The 19,267-nt window shown below is 34.8% G+C and overlaps 1 protein-coding gene across 1 annotated transcript in view; it reads right to left on the minus strand.

The window, feature by feature from the left end:
• The window catches only part of ifngr1 (interferon gamma receptor 1), a 21,705-nt gene extending 3,161 nt beyond the window's left edge, over window positions 1–18,544 (minus strand). The window contains exons 1-6 of the mRNA XM_073842127.1: window positions 18,257–18,544; window positions 12,049–12,181; window positions 11,716–11,885; window positions 11,483–11,628; window positions 10,735–10,900; window positions 2,059–2,201 (exon numbers count right to left, since the gene is read on the minus strand). Coding sequence (XP_073698228.1) covers window positions 2,059–2,201; window positions 10,735–10,900; window positions 11,483–11,628; window positions 11,716–11,885; window positions 12,049–12,181; window positions 18,257–18,320 — 822 coding nt within the window. The 5' untranslated portion in view covers window positions 18,321–18,544. The remainder of the gene's footprint in view (window positions 1–2,058; window positions 2,202–10,734; window positions 10,901–11,482; window positions 11,629–11,715; window positions 11,886–12,048; window positions 12,182–18,256) is intronic.
• Window positions 18,545–19,267: the final 723 nt, after the last annotated feature.

Genomic DNA, 19,267 nt, shown 5'->3' on the forward strand with positions numbered 1-19,267 from the left:
CTAGCATGATTATCATGTTGCTAACATGTTTCTAGCATGATTAACGTGTTGTTAGCATGTTTCTAGCATGATTAACATGTTGTTAACATTTTTGTAGCCTAATTAGCATGTTACTAGCATGATTAACATGTTAGCATGTTTCTAGCCTAATTAGCATGTTACTAGCATGATTAGCATGTTGTTAGCATGTTTCTAGCATGATTAACATGTTAACATTTTTGTAGCCTAATTAGCATGTTACTAGCATGATTAACATGTTAGCATGTTTCTAGCCTAATTAGCATGTTACTAGCATGATTGGCATGTTGTTAGCATGTTTCTAGCATGATTAACATGTTGTTAACATTTTTGTAGCCTAATTAGCATGTTACTAGCATGATTAACATGTTAGCATGTTTCTAGCGTAATTAGCATGTTTCTAGCATGATTAACATGTTGTTAGCATGTTTCTAGCCTAATTAGCATGTTTCTAACATGATTAACATGTTGTTAACATGTTTCTAGCATGATTAACATGTTGTTAACATTTTTGTAGCCTAATTAGTATGTTACTAGTATGATTAACATGTTAGCATGTTTCTAGCCTAATTAGCATGTTACTAGCATGATTAACATGTTGTTAACATTTTTGTAGCCTAATTAGCATGTTACTAGCATGATTAACATGTTAGCATGTTTCTAGCCTAATTAGCATGTTGTTAGCATGTTTCTAGCATGATTAACATGTTGTTAACATTTTTGTAGCCTAATTAGCATGTTACTAGCATGATTAACATGTTGTTAACATTTTTGTAGCCTAATTAGCATGTTACTAGCATGATTAACATGTTAGCAACATTTTTGTAGCATGATTGGCATGTTGTTAGCATGTTTCTAGCATGATTGGCATGTTGTTAACATGTTTCTAGCATGATTAACATGTTAACATTTTTGTAGCCTAATTAGCATGTTACTAGCATGATTAGCAAGTTGTTAGCATGTTTCTAGCATAATTAACATGTTGTTAACATGATTAGCATGTTGTTAGCATGTTTTTAGCCTAATTAGCATGTTTCTAGCATGATTAACATGTTAACATGTTTTTAGCCTAATTAGCATGTTACTAGCATGATTAGCATGGTGTTAGTCTGTTTCTAACATGATTAACATGCTGTTAACACGTTTCTAGCCTAATTAGCATGTTACTAGCATGATTAGCATGGTGTTAGTCTGTTTCTAACATGATTAACATGCTGTTAACACGTTTCTAGCCTAATTAGCATGTTACTAGCATGATTAGCATGGTGTTAGCCTGTTTCTAACATGATTAAAATGTTAACACGTTTCTAGCCTAATTAGCATGTTACTAGCATGATTAGCATGGTGTCAGCATTTTTCTAACATGATTAACATGTTGCTAGCATGTTACTAGCATGATTAGCTTTTTGCTAGCCTGTTTCTAGCATTATTTCTAACATGATTAGCCTGTTACTAGCATGTTTAGAATGTTTTGAACATATACGTAGATGCCTCATTAGCGACTGTTTCCATGGGCCGTTATACGTAAGCCGTCCGGCATTTTGCTGCGGTCCACTTGACGTCATTCACCCGTAGAGCTATGTAAATCACCATAGTAACCACTGAATATTCGAAATGCCACAGTCCTGAACAGCCGTTGGTCTGTGAACCTACAGTATGGCGAATGACGTCAAGTGGACCGTTCCAATATGGCGGACGCAACTACGTGCTTGGAGCGGTCCAATGCGGTCTCTACGTGTATATATATCTATGGTTTTGAAGGCAATACAGTCTGTCAGATGGATGAATGGATAGGTGGCATGTTATTAACTTATTTAACATTTTCTTAGCATGTTGTTAACATGTTTCTATCCTAATTAGCATGTTGTTATAAAAACCTTGTGTTGTTTTAACCTTGAACAGTTATAGTTCAAAAGGAACTTATTTTGTGCAAATAGTTTTAAAATACAGTTCTTAGACAAATTGTTAATTTCGATTTAATAAATATCAGAATGTCTTACTGAAAACATGTGCACAGAAATATAATAGAAGAAGTCTTACCAAAGAATCCGGAAATATATTGGAAGCTTTCTTCTTAATTGTTGCATTGTACTTTGAAACTAACAGCATAATGATGCCGGTTATGAACAGCAGCGTTAAAACCACACCCAGCACTGGATACACGTACTCTGTGACTGATGGATCTAGATGGAAGATCGAAAAACATCATTGGATTACATCACACGAGTCTGTGCATGTATTTATTGTTGGCTTACAGTTGAGGTTAAAAGTTTACACCCCCCTTTCAAAATGTGTGCAAAATGTTAATTATTTTATCAAAATCAGAGGGATCTAGGGCTGGGTATCGTTCCAAAATGTTCGATACCGATACCCTGAATTCGATACCGGTTCCGAACGATACTTTTTTCGATACTTTTATTTTAAGAAATGTATTTTAGCAAGATTACTTTTTCAGGATGTTTGTGACACTTTCACATCAGGCTTATCTCTAAGACCAATGAACAAAGGAACAAAAGCACAAAATGAACAAAGTGTAGTTACCACAATATATCAGTGAATGTTTTTTTAACAAAGTTCAAACAGTTTTAACTCAATCAGATTTAAGTATTTGTGAGGCTCACTGCTGCTTAAAGGTTTAGTTCACCCAAAAATTTTAATTCTGTCATAAATTATCTACAAATGAAGATATTTTGGATTTAATTCAAGAGCTTTCTGATCCCATAGATAAACCTTTGAATAAAGTTATTTTTGTTTACTTTGCACACAGAAGTATTCTTGCAGCTTCATATAATTATGATTGAACCACTTATATCACATTGACTTATTTTGATTATGTTTTTGGTTCCTTTCTGGGCATTGAAAATACATATCCAGTAAATATAGGAGGATCAGAAAGCTCTTTGATTAAATCCAAATGATCTTCATTTGTGTTCTGAAGATAAACAAAGGTCTTATGGGTTTGGAACAACATTAGGGTGAGTTATTAATGACAGGATTTTCATTTTTTGGTAAACTAACCTTTTAAGATCACCTGAAATCACTCAACAGTTCTTCTTCAGAAAAATTAGCATGTAGCACCGATATTGATTCTTCATGGTCGATTTTGATTGCCGATGTTTTACAAGCAAATGGGCTGATTCTGAAAGCCTTTTTAATATATTTAGTTTACACCTTAAGCAAGTGACAAGAATGAATGATAATATGAGTACATGAACAAGATGTTTATTTTCTCTATAATAGGTACAGCCATTTAAATTAGAGGCAACCACTGCATTTAGATTAAAATCTAAATAAATGACAAAATATATTATAAATAACAAAAAATAAACGACACAATTCTTTCTTAGTCGTGTAGACAATAAATACAGCCATAATCAAAATTAAAGGCTACTCTTACAAAATTCAAAGTGCAAACAGAGACCGAATCTTCAAGCATGATACAGAGCATGTCTATTAATAGACAACTACACAACTTATTAGCCCACATACTAATAACCAGTGTTGGGAGTAACGCATTACAAAAGTAATACGTTACAGTAGTTTATTACTTTTTGCTGTAACGCAGTAATATAACGCATTACTAATACAATTTGGGTAATAATATTACTCGTTACAATCTCAGTAACGCAAGTTACATCAACATATTTTAACTCAAAATTAATTTGTGAATTAAAAAAAGTCCACAAGTAAAATATTTTGTCTTCCTGTTGCTGGAATTCGATGGTTGAGATGACTGCAGAGACGAATTCTACATTTATGAGATGGACGCACTCCCGTTATGGAGAAACAGCACGAGTAACTCCTAGAAACATCTAGACTGGTGCCACGTAACACTAAAGATGAGAGCTGCGGAGTCGGAGAAGAGAAAAAATGACGGACGAGCGCATAAGCAACAAAAATTAAGCTAAAAATGACAAAATCTGTTTTTATTAAATCATAGTCCGCATATAAAATGGATGAATACGCGAAATATATCTGATTTTCAAAACGAAAAGACTGAGTGACATATGCTGCTGAGTTTGGTTCACTTTTGTGTGGAGTGGCGCTCTACGAAAGTTCACGGAAAGGAAACCGAGATGACAGAAATAAAAGTAAACACACTGCAGTTATAAATGATCTGTATGACCAAAAATGACGGAGTTATTCCGCTATTCGATTGCCCCGGCGCCTCACGCACACACAGCGTTGCAAAAGTTGCAGTCTGTTAATTATAAGAATAAAATACAGTCACTGGTCAAATGAAATAGTGCGTACTGCATAGTATCCGTGCCGTCAGCCTGAGCTCGAGCCAAACACATATTTGCTCATGTGAGGAGGATGTTTTATAAGCGCGTTAAGTACAAATCCTGGTTTACATAATAGTTTAGCATTCAAATACATCACGAATATGGACACATTTAATTGGATTGATGCAGAATGAGAGAGGTAGGCTGCACGAGAACAACGCCGTTTGTTTTTAGTTTCGCTTTTACCCTCATTCGTTTTGGCTTGTTTAGCAACTTGTATTCTTCATTCTTGTTTTGTTCTGAAAACCATTTAAAATAGCCTATAGGCTATTCATTGTGTTTAATGATTGTACATTATAACACTTTGCTTTATTTATCGGTGTTATTTCTGAAAGTATTAATGAGTTTTGTGCTTATCCATTTTTAACCTAAACTACAACGTAACATTAATAGACATAACAGTAGGCCTACCTAAATATGTTTTTATAATTTTATGCTAGCCTTCCTAAACTTCATGTATAATGAGGAGCTCTAAACTTTTTTTTGGCATTTTATAATCTGTGGATAATTTGATGAAAGTAACTCAACAGTAACTTAAAAGTAGTGTAACGCATTACAATTTAGAGACAGTAATATTGTAATGTAACTAATTACTATTAAAAGACAGTAACTAGTAATATATAATGTATTACGTTTTGGAAGTAACTTGCACAACACTGCTAATAACAGCTTCGATATTTTATGTAGCCTAATTTGCGCGCATTGGGGAGTCGTTCTTTACACGTGGGGTGTTAAAATTGCTTTAAATGCGTGTGCGCGTCTTACTTTTGGTTTCGTTTCAACGATCCCGCGAAACTCGGCGGTGATGAGCGTACATTCTACAATACAAGAGATTACTTTAACAAAACCTTTTGAAAGTGGGAGGACACAAACGGGATTTTGAAAAGCGTGTCCCCAGTGAAAATTATGCCCCTGCGTGAGTGCAACTCTGCCGCTGAGTTATCGTTTGATGTGAATGTATGTCGCGTTGTACCCAGTGGCGGCTCCTGACAAATATCTCTGGGGGGGCAACTGTTCCGATTTTGGCAAAGATAACCGCTTTAATGGGTAAAATGATAAAATTCAGATAGCCAACTTTACAGGATTACATTGCATTGTTTGATTTGGTTTCCCTGTTCCTAGATGGCAACATCAGGCATGAATTGTACAAACTGTACAGTATTTTGAATAGCTATATTAAATTTATCGCAATGGTCTCAAATACACTGAAACACTTCCACCATGGCCATCAAGAGACACATTGTCATCAACTAGTTAGCCCTCTAAGAGTAAAAAAAAAAAAAAAAAAGCCATACTGCTTTACAATTAAAGACTTTTTATTTCTCATATTAAAACTGTAATTAATCAAATCTTTCCAGAACATATTCAGTATAAATTTGGCTGCCAATATGCAATCAATACAACTATTTAAAATTCAACATTTGGAGAATACAACATATAACATACAAGGCCGTAACCAGGGTTTGAAAATTAGTGAGGTGTTAAGAATTGTGCTATAATAACACCCACAAATGCACTACATATAGCCTAAACTTCAAAATAGACAGACATGTAGATGATTGTGAAAGATTTTTTATTCAGTATAATGTTTTACATGGAAAGTTCGTTTTTTTTTTAGCTGAGGGAATTTTTATTTTATAACAAGTTATAAAAATAACGTTAGAATAATGACACTGACATAAAACTAACGTTCAACTTTCCACTTTATAAACGTCCCAAAGTGTCACACTAAATTGGACAAACGAGTCAAAAAACACGTATAATAGGTGGATCTGGCAACAAACGGAGGCCGCTGCACCCGCGCTCTCACTCAACGCGTTCTCAAGCCCCTATCACTGCGCTAGCTTCTCGTAGCAACATGAATTGCAAACACTCATGTGATATGAGGTGGTTTAAACGGCTAAATAATCATTCTAAGAGCTTGACATTTTATTTTTGAATATAAAAAATGACCGAGGTCCGGACCTCGGTGACCTCATAGCTGGCTACGGCCGCGATAACATAAACAATTCACCATTTAATAACACACATCACTTGTATTGAAATTTTGCTCGCCTCTCTTTTAAGCAGGCAAAGTGATCAATTACCCTCTCATTAAAATCAGGCATGTTCCTCATAAGTTCCCTCTCCATTGAAAGCATGGCCAATGCATTCAGACGTCTCGCTACACGCGTGCGTGCTGTACATCTTCGAGCACGCATCAGTGCGTATTACGAAATCACGTTGGGGCGAGCCCTCCCGGTGCCCATTGAAATGCATTGTAGGGTTCAAAATTTGAAAAAAAAAATCTCACAATATAACTCTATGAGACCGGCTGGGGCGATTTTCAATCTGACTGAGATCGCCCCAAGGGGGCGGGGTTTTAGGTTTGAAAGTGACATTCAGGCTGTTGATTGTACAGTAATATGCAGACTAGGACTAGCAAAATAAGAGTCCTTTTCTCCTCTCTTTTTTCGTGTGGCTCAAGGAGGGCGATGCACTATCGCCCACCATGGGCCAGCCGCCCCTGGTTGTACCTATATTGAGACTGAGGCGCCAGAATTGTATCCGACAGAATGTGTCTGGTGTTTTCTCATATTTGAAGTGTTGCCAGTCTTGGACGCATAACCTTTTTACAAATATTGCATCGCACGCTGTTGCCGTCAATATTGGCATAATGTAGCAATACTTTTGATCGCTTAAACATTGTTTGCGTTAAATTTATGCTATGCTTTAAAGTATAGTGTACATTACAGCCTCACATTTGACAAGCTCTGGGCGAGTGGCCGTAACCGCCGTAAACTATTGATTTTCAAGGCAGCCTCGCCGCAGCTAATCACCAGCATTTGATCCAGGCACGTTAAAGATACCGCACGTTTTCTAGCTCACTGACGTTGACAAGACTATATACTTAGGTATCGAAATTTGGTACCAAACGAAAAGACAATTCGGTCGGTGCTTAAAAAGTATCGAACTCGATACTCAGTCCTAGAGGGATCATACAAAAAACATCTTATTGTTTATGTAGTACTGACCTGAATAAGATATTTCACATAGAAGATGTTGAATTTATAAAAATGACCCTGTTCAAAAGTTTACATACACTTGATTCTTAAAACTGTGTTTTTGCCTGAATGATCCACAGCTGTGTTTTTTTGTTTAGTGATAGTTGTTCATGAGTCCCTTGTTTGTCCTGAACAGTTAAACTGCCTGCTGTTCTTTAGAAAAATCCTTCAGGTCCCACAAATTCTTTGGGTTTTTCAACATTTTTGTGTATTTGAACCCTTTCCAACAATGACTGTATGATGTTGAGATCCATCTTTTCACACTGAGGACAACTGAGGGACTCATATGCAACTATTACAGAAGGTTCAAACACTCACTGATGCTCCAGAATAGGGCTGTGCAATTAATTGCAATTGCAAAAAAATCGCGATTTAAGCACATGCGATTTCTGAACCGCATAAGACTGCAATTTTATCTACCCTTTTTTATTAGTCTTGTATTACTTTTGTACAGTATCATGTACAAAACATACATAAAACAATATATATGATAAAAAGTAAATATTACAACAAGATTAACCACTTAATTGTAAAAAAAAAAAGACTACAATTATTATTTAAACGTTTTAAACTGAATACAATTTTTCTTTCATGTATTGATTTTGTTACGCCCCCGTCTAGGGTGGGGGTGCAACATGAAAGAGTGCAAGGACGAAGTAAATGAATTAACAATGTTTTAATGAAAATAGTGAAATTTACAATACAGACGGGGAATTATGTCTTCAGGAGCCGACCAGGCCAAAATAACAAACAAAAATAACTAACAATTGAATACCTCTAAATTACCCATTTACAAAAGAAAAGAAAAGAAAATACAAATCACTTCCCTAACTCCCTGTACAGAAAAACAGTCAATAAAAGAATCAAACAAAAATGGCAACGGTCTCCCTACCTCCCCAATAATAGTGTCTACAATTATTTAAAGATCAGCAGTCAAATCCAGTAAGGGCAATCCAGAATCAGAGTCAAAAACAGGCAGAAGTCAGAATTACAAGGAGGGCTAAGAACACTAACAACAAGCAAACACTAAACAACCAAACTCACTCTGTTACACACTCAAATATTCACACACAGATTCTCAATCTTACTAACACAGGACAGGTGACTAGCTAACAGCAAGGGCGAAGTAACAAGCAAACGAGCATCAGAGCTATCAGAGCTCCAGCAGGAAGTGAGGGTGGAGTCTTTATAGGCAGCAGGGAGTCAGCTGACCAGGCAGGGTGTGGTATCAATTAGGCTACAGGAGCCAATCAGCTTCCTCCTGCACAGAAAGACATAAAACACTTCCCAAAACAGAGAAATAAAACAAAAAGGGATGTAACACCCCCATACACAAGATTAAACACGTTTCAGGTTTATACACAAGTTCTTGACAGCGAATCAGCAATAACATTATCTTTGCCCTTTTTATACTTGATGTCCAAGTTAAAATCTTGACAGACTAAAGCCCAACGCATAAGTCTTTGATTTTTGTTACAAAACTTTTGCAAACATACAAGAGGGTTATGATCAGTAAAAACTTCAACAGGTTGGGAACTTGAACCAACGTAAACTTCGAAGTGCTGCAAAGCTAATAAAAGGGCGAGGGCTTCCTTCTCAATTGTACTGTAGTTACATTGGTGGCGATTGAATTTCTTAGAAAAGAAACACAAGGGATGATCAACTCCATTTTTATCTTCCTGTAACAGTACAGCACCGGCACCAGTACCACTAGCATCAACCTCAAGTTTAAAAGCTTTTGAAAAGTCGGGAGCAGCTAAAATTGGGGCACTACACAACAAATTCTGACACTGAGGGGACCAAACAAATGGAACAGCTTTACGGAGGTTATCAGTAAGTGGTTTCACTACGTCAGAAAAATTCCTACAGAAACTTCTGTAGTATCCTGCCATGCCCAGGAAGTAACAGTAAACTTCTGTTTGTTTGCCAAAAATCAAAAGGGTTTATTTTTCATTTGATTAAAAATAAATAAATGTTTATGCTTTTTGATTATCAGAAAAATTAAAACACATAAGAATTTCTAAAAAAAAAAAAAAAAAAAAAAAAAAAAAAAGCAAAAGATTGTAGAGCCCTCAAATGTTAAAATAGAGAGTTTTGGACTTATTTTTCCACTGAAATGAATGTTTTCGTTATTACACAAAGTAGGCTAAAGTATGGGGGGAAAAAAGTAACATGGCTAATTTATTTTATGTTGTCTGTTTTAAAGACAATTTTACAACAGTTTTGTTTATTAAACTTAATACTATGTTATTTCATTGTGAAATGTTTTGTTATGCACTTCTTGTGCACTGAATACATTTAAAATGTATGTATGTAGCTTGTTTGAAAAAGCAAAAACAATTGCCAAAATTGCAAATAAAATCGCAATATTCGTTCAAAAAAAAATCGCAATGAGATTATTTTGTCCATATTGCACAGCCCTACTTCAGAAGGAAAAAAACATGCATTATGAGCCGGGGAGTAAAAACCTTTTGAATTTGACCTGATTTCAGGGTAAATTTTTTTTGTCTTCTTGGAAACATGTAACTATCTGTAGCCTCTGAAGGGCAGTACTAAATGAAAAAAATATGATATTTGGGCAAAATAAGAAAAATGTACTAATCTCTATTCTGTTCAAAAGTTTTCACCCCCGGCTCTTAATGCATTGTGTTTCCTTCTGGAGCATCAGTGAGTGTTTGAACCTTCTGTAATAGTTGCATATGAGTCCCTCAGTTGTCCTCAGTGTGAAAAGAAAACCAAAGAATTTGTGGGACAAACAAGGGACTCATGAACAACTATCACTAAAAAAAAAAAATAAAAATAAAAAAAAAACACAGCTGTGGATCATTCAGGAAACAACACAGTTTTAAGAATAAATGTGATGTAAACTTTTGAACAGGGTCATTTTTATAAATTCAACTATTATTATCTCCTGTGAACTATATGTAAACATCTTTAATGTGAATTATCTTTTTCAGGTCAGTACTGAATAAACAGTAACATGCATTTTGTATGATTGTATGATTAACCCTCTTATTGTGGTTAAAGAATTAACATTTTGCAGATTCTGAAAGGGGCATGTAAACTTTTGACCTCAACTGCATCAGTTAATATCCCTTTAGATTGCTTGGGTTTTGTTTCTGCATGGTACCAGTGAGCCCATACATTGTCTGTTGTGTAAAAAAATTTTTTTAGATATAATTTGTCTTGAGTATTTATTATCTATGTATCCTAATGGCAGGATTCAGGGAAACTATGCTTTAGTCCTAATTTGCAATCCAATTTGTTGGAAGTCAAAAGTTATACCTTATTTAGAACTAGATGCTAGATTTTAAAATGTTAAATGGTGCGTTTTCACTATTATCTGCCTGTGAATGAAAGACTGTTTGGTTAGAAAACACACTTACAGCTTCTTATGTCTCCCTCGAAACAGCTCCTTTCATCATTGAAAGACCTCAGTCCGATCTCTCCAGTCAGACTGATGCAGTATTCACCTCTGTGCTTAGAAAACTCAATGGACATCTCACATGTATTGTGAGTCATTTCACAGGTTTTACAAGTGTCATTGTTCTCCTGGGTGGAAAAAAAAAAACAATTAATACAAAAATCAGCATTTTGTTAATATTTATGCACTCTGTTTGACTTGCACACTACTGTTCAAAGATTTGGGGTCAATAAGATTTGTTTGTTAAATTAATACTTTTATTCAGCAAGGACATAGTAAATTGATCAAAATTGAGAGAAAATCATGGTTTCCACAAAAAGAGCACAACAGTGTTTTCAACACTGATAATGATAAATGTTTCTTGAGCAGCAAATCAGCATCTTAGAATGATTTCTGAAGGAAATTACATGTTACTATATATTCAAATAGAAAACCATTGTATTGCATTATAATCATATTTCAGCATTTTCCAGTTTTTGCTGCATTTTTGGTCAAATAAATGCAGCCGTGGTAAGAAGAGACTTTCAAAATATTTAGGAATTCAGAAGCTATTTAATTTAAAGTTAATTACTCAAATTTCCTCACTCAAAGTAATCATCAGCTAATTTTATGGTGCCTCCTCGTCCTTATTGGAGCTATAAATTATTAAATTGAGTTTTTTTGTATTTGGTTGAACTATTACTGCAAGTAGACAGGAAAGTGAACGCTACCTCTTCTGTTTCAATACAGTATTTCAGATTATCGGTGAGGTCGCGCAGAGCTGGTGAGTTTCTGTAGAGCTGAAGAGGGTTGGCGAACTGGACGTGAAGTTTGCCATCTTTGGGAGAAAGTTTAATTTCAGGAAAATCCAAAAAACCTGAACACACAATAATACAGTTAGATTATACTGCTGGCATTTATTATGATATGTGATATTTCCACTAAAAACACAGGCTAAACATACACTTAATATTGGTAGTAGAAAGTATATTATAGCTGAAGGAATCTGATAGGGTCGGCTTTGACTCTTCTCCTCCTCGCACGGCCGTCACAGCGACAAAGTAGCGGTTGTACTGTGTGGTGAACATCAGACTGGATATGTTTAAACGCAGCTTTTGTGTAATATTAGAGTTCCTGGAACGAAAATAATAACAGTAAGCTCTTTCGAACTACAAATAAACAACCTTATGGTTTGACTGGTATTTTAAAGGATTTCCCATAAGATAAAATAAACATTTAGAGACTATAAAAGGCTTTTAGTAACAGAAAAAGATTAGGTTTTATTCAGATGATATACCTTATATTGTAGTCATCTTTCACCTCCACCTGGAATTGTACGCCTTGACTGAGATCAGGATACTTCCATCGAACTTCAACTCCATAGCTGTCGCAGTGAATAGACACGTTCGTAGGAGACGGGAGACTCACAGCTAAAAGACAGACATAATCATGTTTGGGTTTACTCAATGTTTGCTTTAGTCTGACCACATGATCTCCATGTATATTACTTTTCTTATTATGCTAAAAAAAAAAGCATTGCTCATAACTATATACAGGTATGTGCCTAAAAATTAGAATATTGATTATTTCAATAATTCGTTTCGGTAACACTTTACAATAAGGTTCATTAGTTAACCATATTAGTTAACATGAACTAATAATGAACTGGACTTTTACAGCATTTATTAATCTTTGTTAATGTTAATTTCAACATTTGCTAATACATTATTAAAATTTTGTTAACATTAGTTACATTAGAACAAACAATGAACAACTGTATTTCCGTTAACTAACGTTAATAAAGATTAGTAAATACATTAACAAATGTATTGCTCATGGTTAGTTCATGTTAGTTAATACATTAACTAATGTTAAACTAATGAACCTTATTGTAAAGTGTTACCTTTGTTTCAAATAATGGAACTTGTATGTTAGCCTATATTTGTTGACTACACACAAAGTGAAATACCGTATTTTCTGCACCATAAGGCGCACCGTATTATAAGTCGCAGTCTCAATTACGGGGTCTATTTCTGTACTTAACCCATAAATAAGGCGTATTATAAGGCGCATGCTAAAACATATGGTCTACAAAAAAAGGTAACGGAAGCAAAACAGTGAGTTTAACGTTAGTTGAACTTTATTCTACTTTTTAACAATACGCTCACATTATTCTTTAAACAATCTTCTCCCACAATTCCATCAAAGTCCTCAACTTCTGTGTCTGAATTCAACAGCTGGGCAATTTCACCATCAAACATGCCGGGTTCTCGCTCATCATTGTCAAAATCAGTCTAACAAAAAAAAGTGTGTTAATGTACTGTATTATGTCCTCAGTACTTTGTTGGGCCTTCTTTTGCACTAATTCCAGCATCAAGGCGGCGTGGCATGGAGGCGATCAGACATTGACACAGTTGAGGTGTTATGGTAGCCCAAGTTGATATTGGCCTTCAGCTCGTCTGCATTTCAGGGTCTCTGTTCCCTCATCTTTCTTTTGGCAATACCCCATAGATTTTCAATGGGGTTTAAGTCAGGCGAGTTTGCCTGCCAATCAAGTACAGTTATTCCATGGCTATTAAACCAGGTACTGGTAGATTTGGCTTTGTGGGCGGGTGCCAAATCCTGCTGGAAAATAAAATCATCATCTCCAAAAAGCTTGTCGGCAGCAGGAAGCATGAAGTGCTCTAAAATTTCCTGGTAGACAGCGGCGTTGACTGTGGACTTGATAAAAGCCAATGGACCCACACCAGCAGACATGGCTCCCAACCATTACCTACTGTGGAAACTTGACACTGGACTTTAAGCAGCTTGACTTTTGTGCCTCTCCTTCAGATTTTGTGACCTTGATTTCCAAATGAAATGCAAAATTTGCTTCCATCTGAAAACAGGACTTGGGACCACTGGGCAACAGACCAGTACTTTTTCTCCTTAGCCCAGCACAGACGCTTCTGACGTTGTTTTTGATTCAGGAGTGGCTTTACACATAATAAAGTTTTTAGGAGGATTTGGCACCTGCCCACAAAGCCAAAACTACCAGTACTTGGTTTAATAGCCATGGAATAACTGTACTTGATTGGCTGGCAAACTCGCCTGACTTAAACCCCATTGAAAATCAATGGGGTATTGTCAAAAGGAAGATGAGGGAACAGAGACCCCGAAATGCAGACGAGCTGAAGGCCAATATCAACTTGGCCAGTGTCAAAGGCTGATCGCCTCCATGCCACGCCGCCTTGATGCTGGAATTAGTGCAAAAGAAGGCCCAACAAAGTACTGAGGACATAATACAGTACATTAACACACTTTCAGAAGGCCAACATGTGTATAAGATCCTTTTTTTATTGGTCACATGAAATATTCTTAATTTTGTAAAATCCAAAGAAATAAAGGCTTGAAATATTTCACTTTGTGTGTAGTTTCACTTTTTGAAACAAATGACTTTCCCTCAATATTCTAATTGTTTGGCACATACCTGTAGAGAACTATAAAAAGACCAAATCTGTCAAAACGTGGACCAAAGTTCAGAAAATAAATAATGAAGTGTACTTTGTAAATTAATTATTTAGTGTTTTTCATGTTATGTTTTTAACATTCGTCGGAAAAGATCATTTTCATTACTATACTACAGTCGTGAGGTGCTGAGAAATAATGTTGCAATATCAAAAATTTTCTTCAACTATAATCATCTCATATTTGTTTTCTAATGAACAACCGCAGTTACAGTAAATCCTGTTGTATTGGTTCAAACTGGCCTGACAACATCACACACTGATTTCCTATGGTTGTTGGTGTTTGTTGATATAGTATGAACAAGTTTTTACAGGGTCCATGTCCCCTGGTGATCCATCCCCACTCTCTCTCTCTCTCTCTCTCTTATTGTAAACACAACACATATCAAATCCATCTTTCCTTCCCTTCGGCTCAACTGTTCAAACACCCACGCACACACACGCTCACACTTGCCATGTTAACAGATGCCTCTTTATATGTCACGCACACTTATTATTACAGTCGATTCATGCCAGTTTCTGTGTGATATCAGCTTTGAGTCTAGCATTTTGGACTTTGCACTTATTTAATCTTTAGATGCGTTTTAAACCCCTATAAAGTCGACAGTCAAACCAATTTTACTGCTGTTGTGAGACATATTTAAGAGTATTTCGCACTGTAAAGTTGTTTTATTATCCTGATTCGTATTTTCACTCTTAACTCCAGCGGCAAATTAGAAAATTTTCTGAATAATCATGTGACACTTAAGTATGGAAGCCCATTTCGGCCAATGAATAACAAATGAAACTACATAATTGCAAGTTTTTAATCGCACAATTCTGTTTTGCGAGTTTACATCTTGCAATTCAGACTTTTTTCTTGCAATTGTGAGTTTAAATTTCACAAACTCAAAAATTCTAAAATTACATTTTGTGAAACTTCTACACTAAAAAATCTTACCATCTACAAATTTTTGAACAATACAAAGCAAAACAAAAACAAAGAAATCAGCACGACTGTTTTTTAACATCAATGAGAATAATGAGAAAGGTTCTCAAGCAGCAAATTAGAATAATTTCTGAATGATCATATCCATAAGTCCATTTCCGCCATCTGCGTGATATGAACTCGCAATTCTGACTTTTTTTCTCATGATTCTGACTTTATTTTTTTTAGTACTGCGAGTTTAAATCTCACAATTTACACTTTTTCTTGCAATTCCGAGTTTAAATCTCACAACTTACTTTTTTTCTCAGAATTGGTAGTTTATATCTCACAATTTTGAGTTTGCAATTTGCAATTGTGAGTCTCTATCACACCATTTTGACTTTATTACTCGCAATATACACACTTTTTCTCACAATTCTGAGTTTAAATCTCACAATTTACACTTTTTCCTTTTTTGAGTAAAAGGAAAAAGTCAGTATTGCGAAAAAGCCAGAATTATGACATAAAAAGCTGCAATTACTTTGTTTTAGTCTATATTCAAAGGAGGAAATTGCCATTTTCATCTTACAGCTCTGACTTTCTCATAACTATGTGATATAAACTGGCAATTCTGACGTTTTTTTCAATTCTCAGTTTACACCCACAATTCAGACCTTTTTCACAAAATTGCCAGTTTATATCTAACAGTTTTAAGTTTGTAACTTGCAATTGTGAGTTTCTATCAACCAATTCTGACTCTATTACTCGCAATTCTTACTATATTTCTGAATTGCTAGTAATAAAGTCAGAATTTGTGATAGAAAAAAGTCTGCATTGTGAGAAAAGTCAGAATTATGAGATAAAAAGTCCCAAGTACCTTGCTTTATTTTTTATTCAGTGGCAGAAACAGATACTCCATACTTAAGACTGGAATAATGATGCTGAAAATTCAGCTTTGTTTTAGAGGAATAAAAAATTACGTTTTAAAATATATATTTAAATGGATAACGTATTTCAAATTGCAATAATATTTTACAATATTACTGTTTTGTACTTATTTTTGATCACATAAATGCAGTCTTGGTGAAACTTCTACATGAAAAAAAAACTTTTCATCTCCAAATTTTTGAACAATAAAGAACATAAATGTTTTTTTTAATGAGTGAGATGATCTGATTAGCTTTAGAAGTCATTAGTCACTTGTCACATGGGCTACTTTCACAGTGTTTTGTCTGTGTGTGATGAAGCTGTCACACTTGTTTTCCGAGTTTTGACACTTGACCAATAACTATCACTGAAAAGAAGTGACAAGAACACAAATATAGAAACCCACCCCTTTCTCTCATCACTGGCATTATATTCTGAGAAATCGCAGTGTAAAACAGGATCTGTTGTGTCAATCACTGCTGTCTCAATCTTTTCGTAACAAAGTTCAAACCAGATACCAACAGACAACTTCCTTAAGAACTTCTGAGAACTCCAACCTAACCAGCTTCCCGCCCCAGAAAACAATGTTGTAATGAGATGAATCATATTACAGCATTCAAAGAAAAGATTTTTGAACTTGCATTACATGCAGCCCTTAATGGGACTAAAATTGGGTTTAAAATGAGTTATGACTAAAATCAGATCTCTTTGCATAGTCGAGTCATTAACTCTTATCTAAATGGAGTCATTGCACCTCCTTTAAAAGCCTCAACATCACATCAGAAACTTCTTATCACATTCATGTATTCATTCTAAACAGATTGATTTATTATTCAGCTGTGATATGCTTGAACTTTGATCGAGTACAGATCGAGTACAGTATCATGAGCGTATGTCTGGACGTTCACAGAACTCTTTAGTGAAGCAAACTTTAAACTATGAATGACAGGAATGTGTGAAATGTTAAATGCGACAGACAGGACTGACAGTAAAGGGATGGGTTTGCATCCATCTTGATGAGTTTTGACACACCTGCATTCAGGATTAATCTCAGATGACAGTGCAATAAAAACTGACCTGCAAAAGGTCTTTGGACCATACAAACACATAAACCTATGCTCTTATCACTTAGTAAGGCAACTCTAAATGCCCAACAAAAGCATCTAAAGTGAATGACTGTGTTAAAGCAGTACATTTGGTAAACACTTTTATGCAACACAACCTAAATTGTGTCAACATATATTTCTATTAGCTCTTTGCATATGGGAATTGAACCCATGGCCTTGGTGTTGTGCTGCCATAAAGATTTTGAAGTGAGTGATCATAAAAGATAAAATTGAAAAAATATCCACCAGTGTGTCTTGGGTTAACCTTACTTATATTTTAAAGCTAAAGCCTTTTAATACTGTGCACATGTGACAGCCATATCCGTGTTGGGCCTAACTTGAGTCCTCAATTATCAACATTTCTGAAACATTTAGTGACATCAAATAGGTTTGTTTCCTCATAAGAATTTGTTTCAGAATAATTTTTTTTTTTTTTTAATTCAGTGGCAGACACTTCCATGCTAAAGACTGAAGTAATGATGCTGAAAATTCTAAAATTACATTTTACAATATTTTCAAATGGAAAACTGTTATTTCAAATTGCAATAATCTTTCACAATACTACTGTTTTTACTATATTTTTGATCACATAATTGCAGTCTTGGTGAGATGTCTACATTAAAAAAAATTACCACTTACCATCTCTACATTTTTGAACAATAAAAAGCAAAACAAAAACAAGCCTCTGAAAAAACTGAATGCCAAAAAAAAAAAAAACATTGAAAAATATTGAAAAATATCTACCAGTGTGTCTTGGGTTAACCTTACGTTTATATTAAAGCTTAAGCCTTTTAATACTGTGCACATGTGACAACCATTTCCGTGTTGGGCTTAAATTTAGTCACCAATTATCAACATTTCTGAAACATTTAGTGACAACAAATAGGTCTGTTTCCTCATAAGAATTTGTTTCCGAATAAAAAAACAAAAACAAACAAACATAAAAATAAAGTTTGTTGTGGATTAATAGGGTAATAAACATTTAATAATTTTTAAATGTATTAAATGAACTATTATACTACTAAAATGAACAAAATGTATAATAAAATAAAATCTTACCCTCTGAGGCGGATTTCTGAAACACGATCAAGACAGTCACACTGATATAGATATGTATCCGCATTATTGCCAGCGAGTTTCAATCCAGTATTCACATATTATTTCTTCGAGTAAAAAACGTTAATCCTGTCGAAATCAGCGTTCTCCAAATTTAGTGAAACCCATTGACGTTAATATCCGTATTGTTCCAGAGCTACATGAGACAGGGAGCGCGCGTCAGGGTTCCAGGGAAGCGGCGCTCTTCAGGGAAATGACGTCTCGCTCACTCCCTCAGGCGCGACAGAGGTGTTTACCGGAGCTACAGGTAACTTACTCACTCTCTTGCGCTCACCTCTCGGAACCTTTCACTTGTTGAGGCTTGACTTAAACTCATATGAAACCATTACAGTTATGAATCAGAATCACAAAGACATTAGGTTCATTCACTCGAGTTTAATTTTACAAGCTGGAGGTTTTAAATTCATTTAATGTACGTATGATGAGATTTCAGCTCTCGATTTAAAATACTATAGTGCCATCTGATGTTCTATTCCTGTATAACATTACAGGTCGGATATACTGTACATAGAAATTAAAATAAAGACTAGACATCAGTTAGACCACTTTTGAACGACTACATGTATACGTCTAATAGACAGTGAATATGAGTCTAGGCTAAAACAAGACTGAATTTGGGCTGTCAGTGAAAATTTAATAGATGTCTAAACAAAGCCCAAGAATAGACTAGTCATCAAATAGACAGCTAATAAATGCCTACATATATACATCTAACAGACGAAAAAATGGCAATCCATCCAAACAAATTAAATATGCAGTTTTTATTAATAAAAAAATATATATTTTTAAACAATTTTAAGACAATACAAAATTATATATTTTTAATGCAGAATAAAATATTATAAATACAGTACACTCAAATATAAATATTATGACAAAAAATATGGATTTTTAACAATAAAAAAATATATAAAAGTAATTTTTTCAGTAACTCATAAACATTTAAAAGAAATA

The sequence above is a fragment of the Garra rufa genome, chromosome 6, assembly GCF_049309525.1.
Source record: "Garra rufa chromosome 6, GarRuf1.0, whole genome shotgun sequence".
NCBI classification, from domain to species: Eukaryota; Metazoa; Chordata; class Actinopteri; order Cypriniformes; family Cyprinidae; genus Garra; species Garra rufa.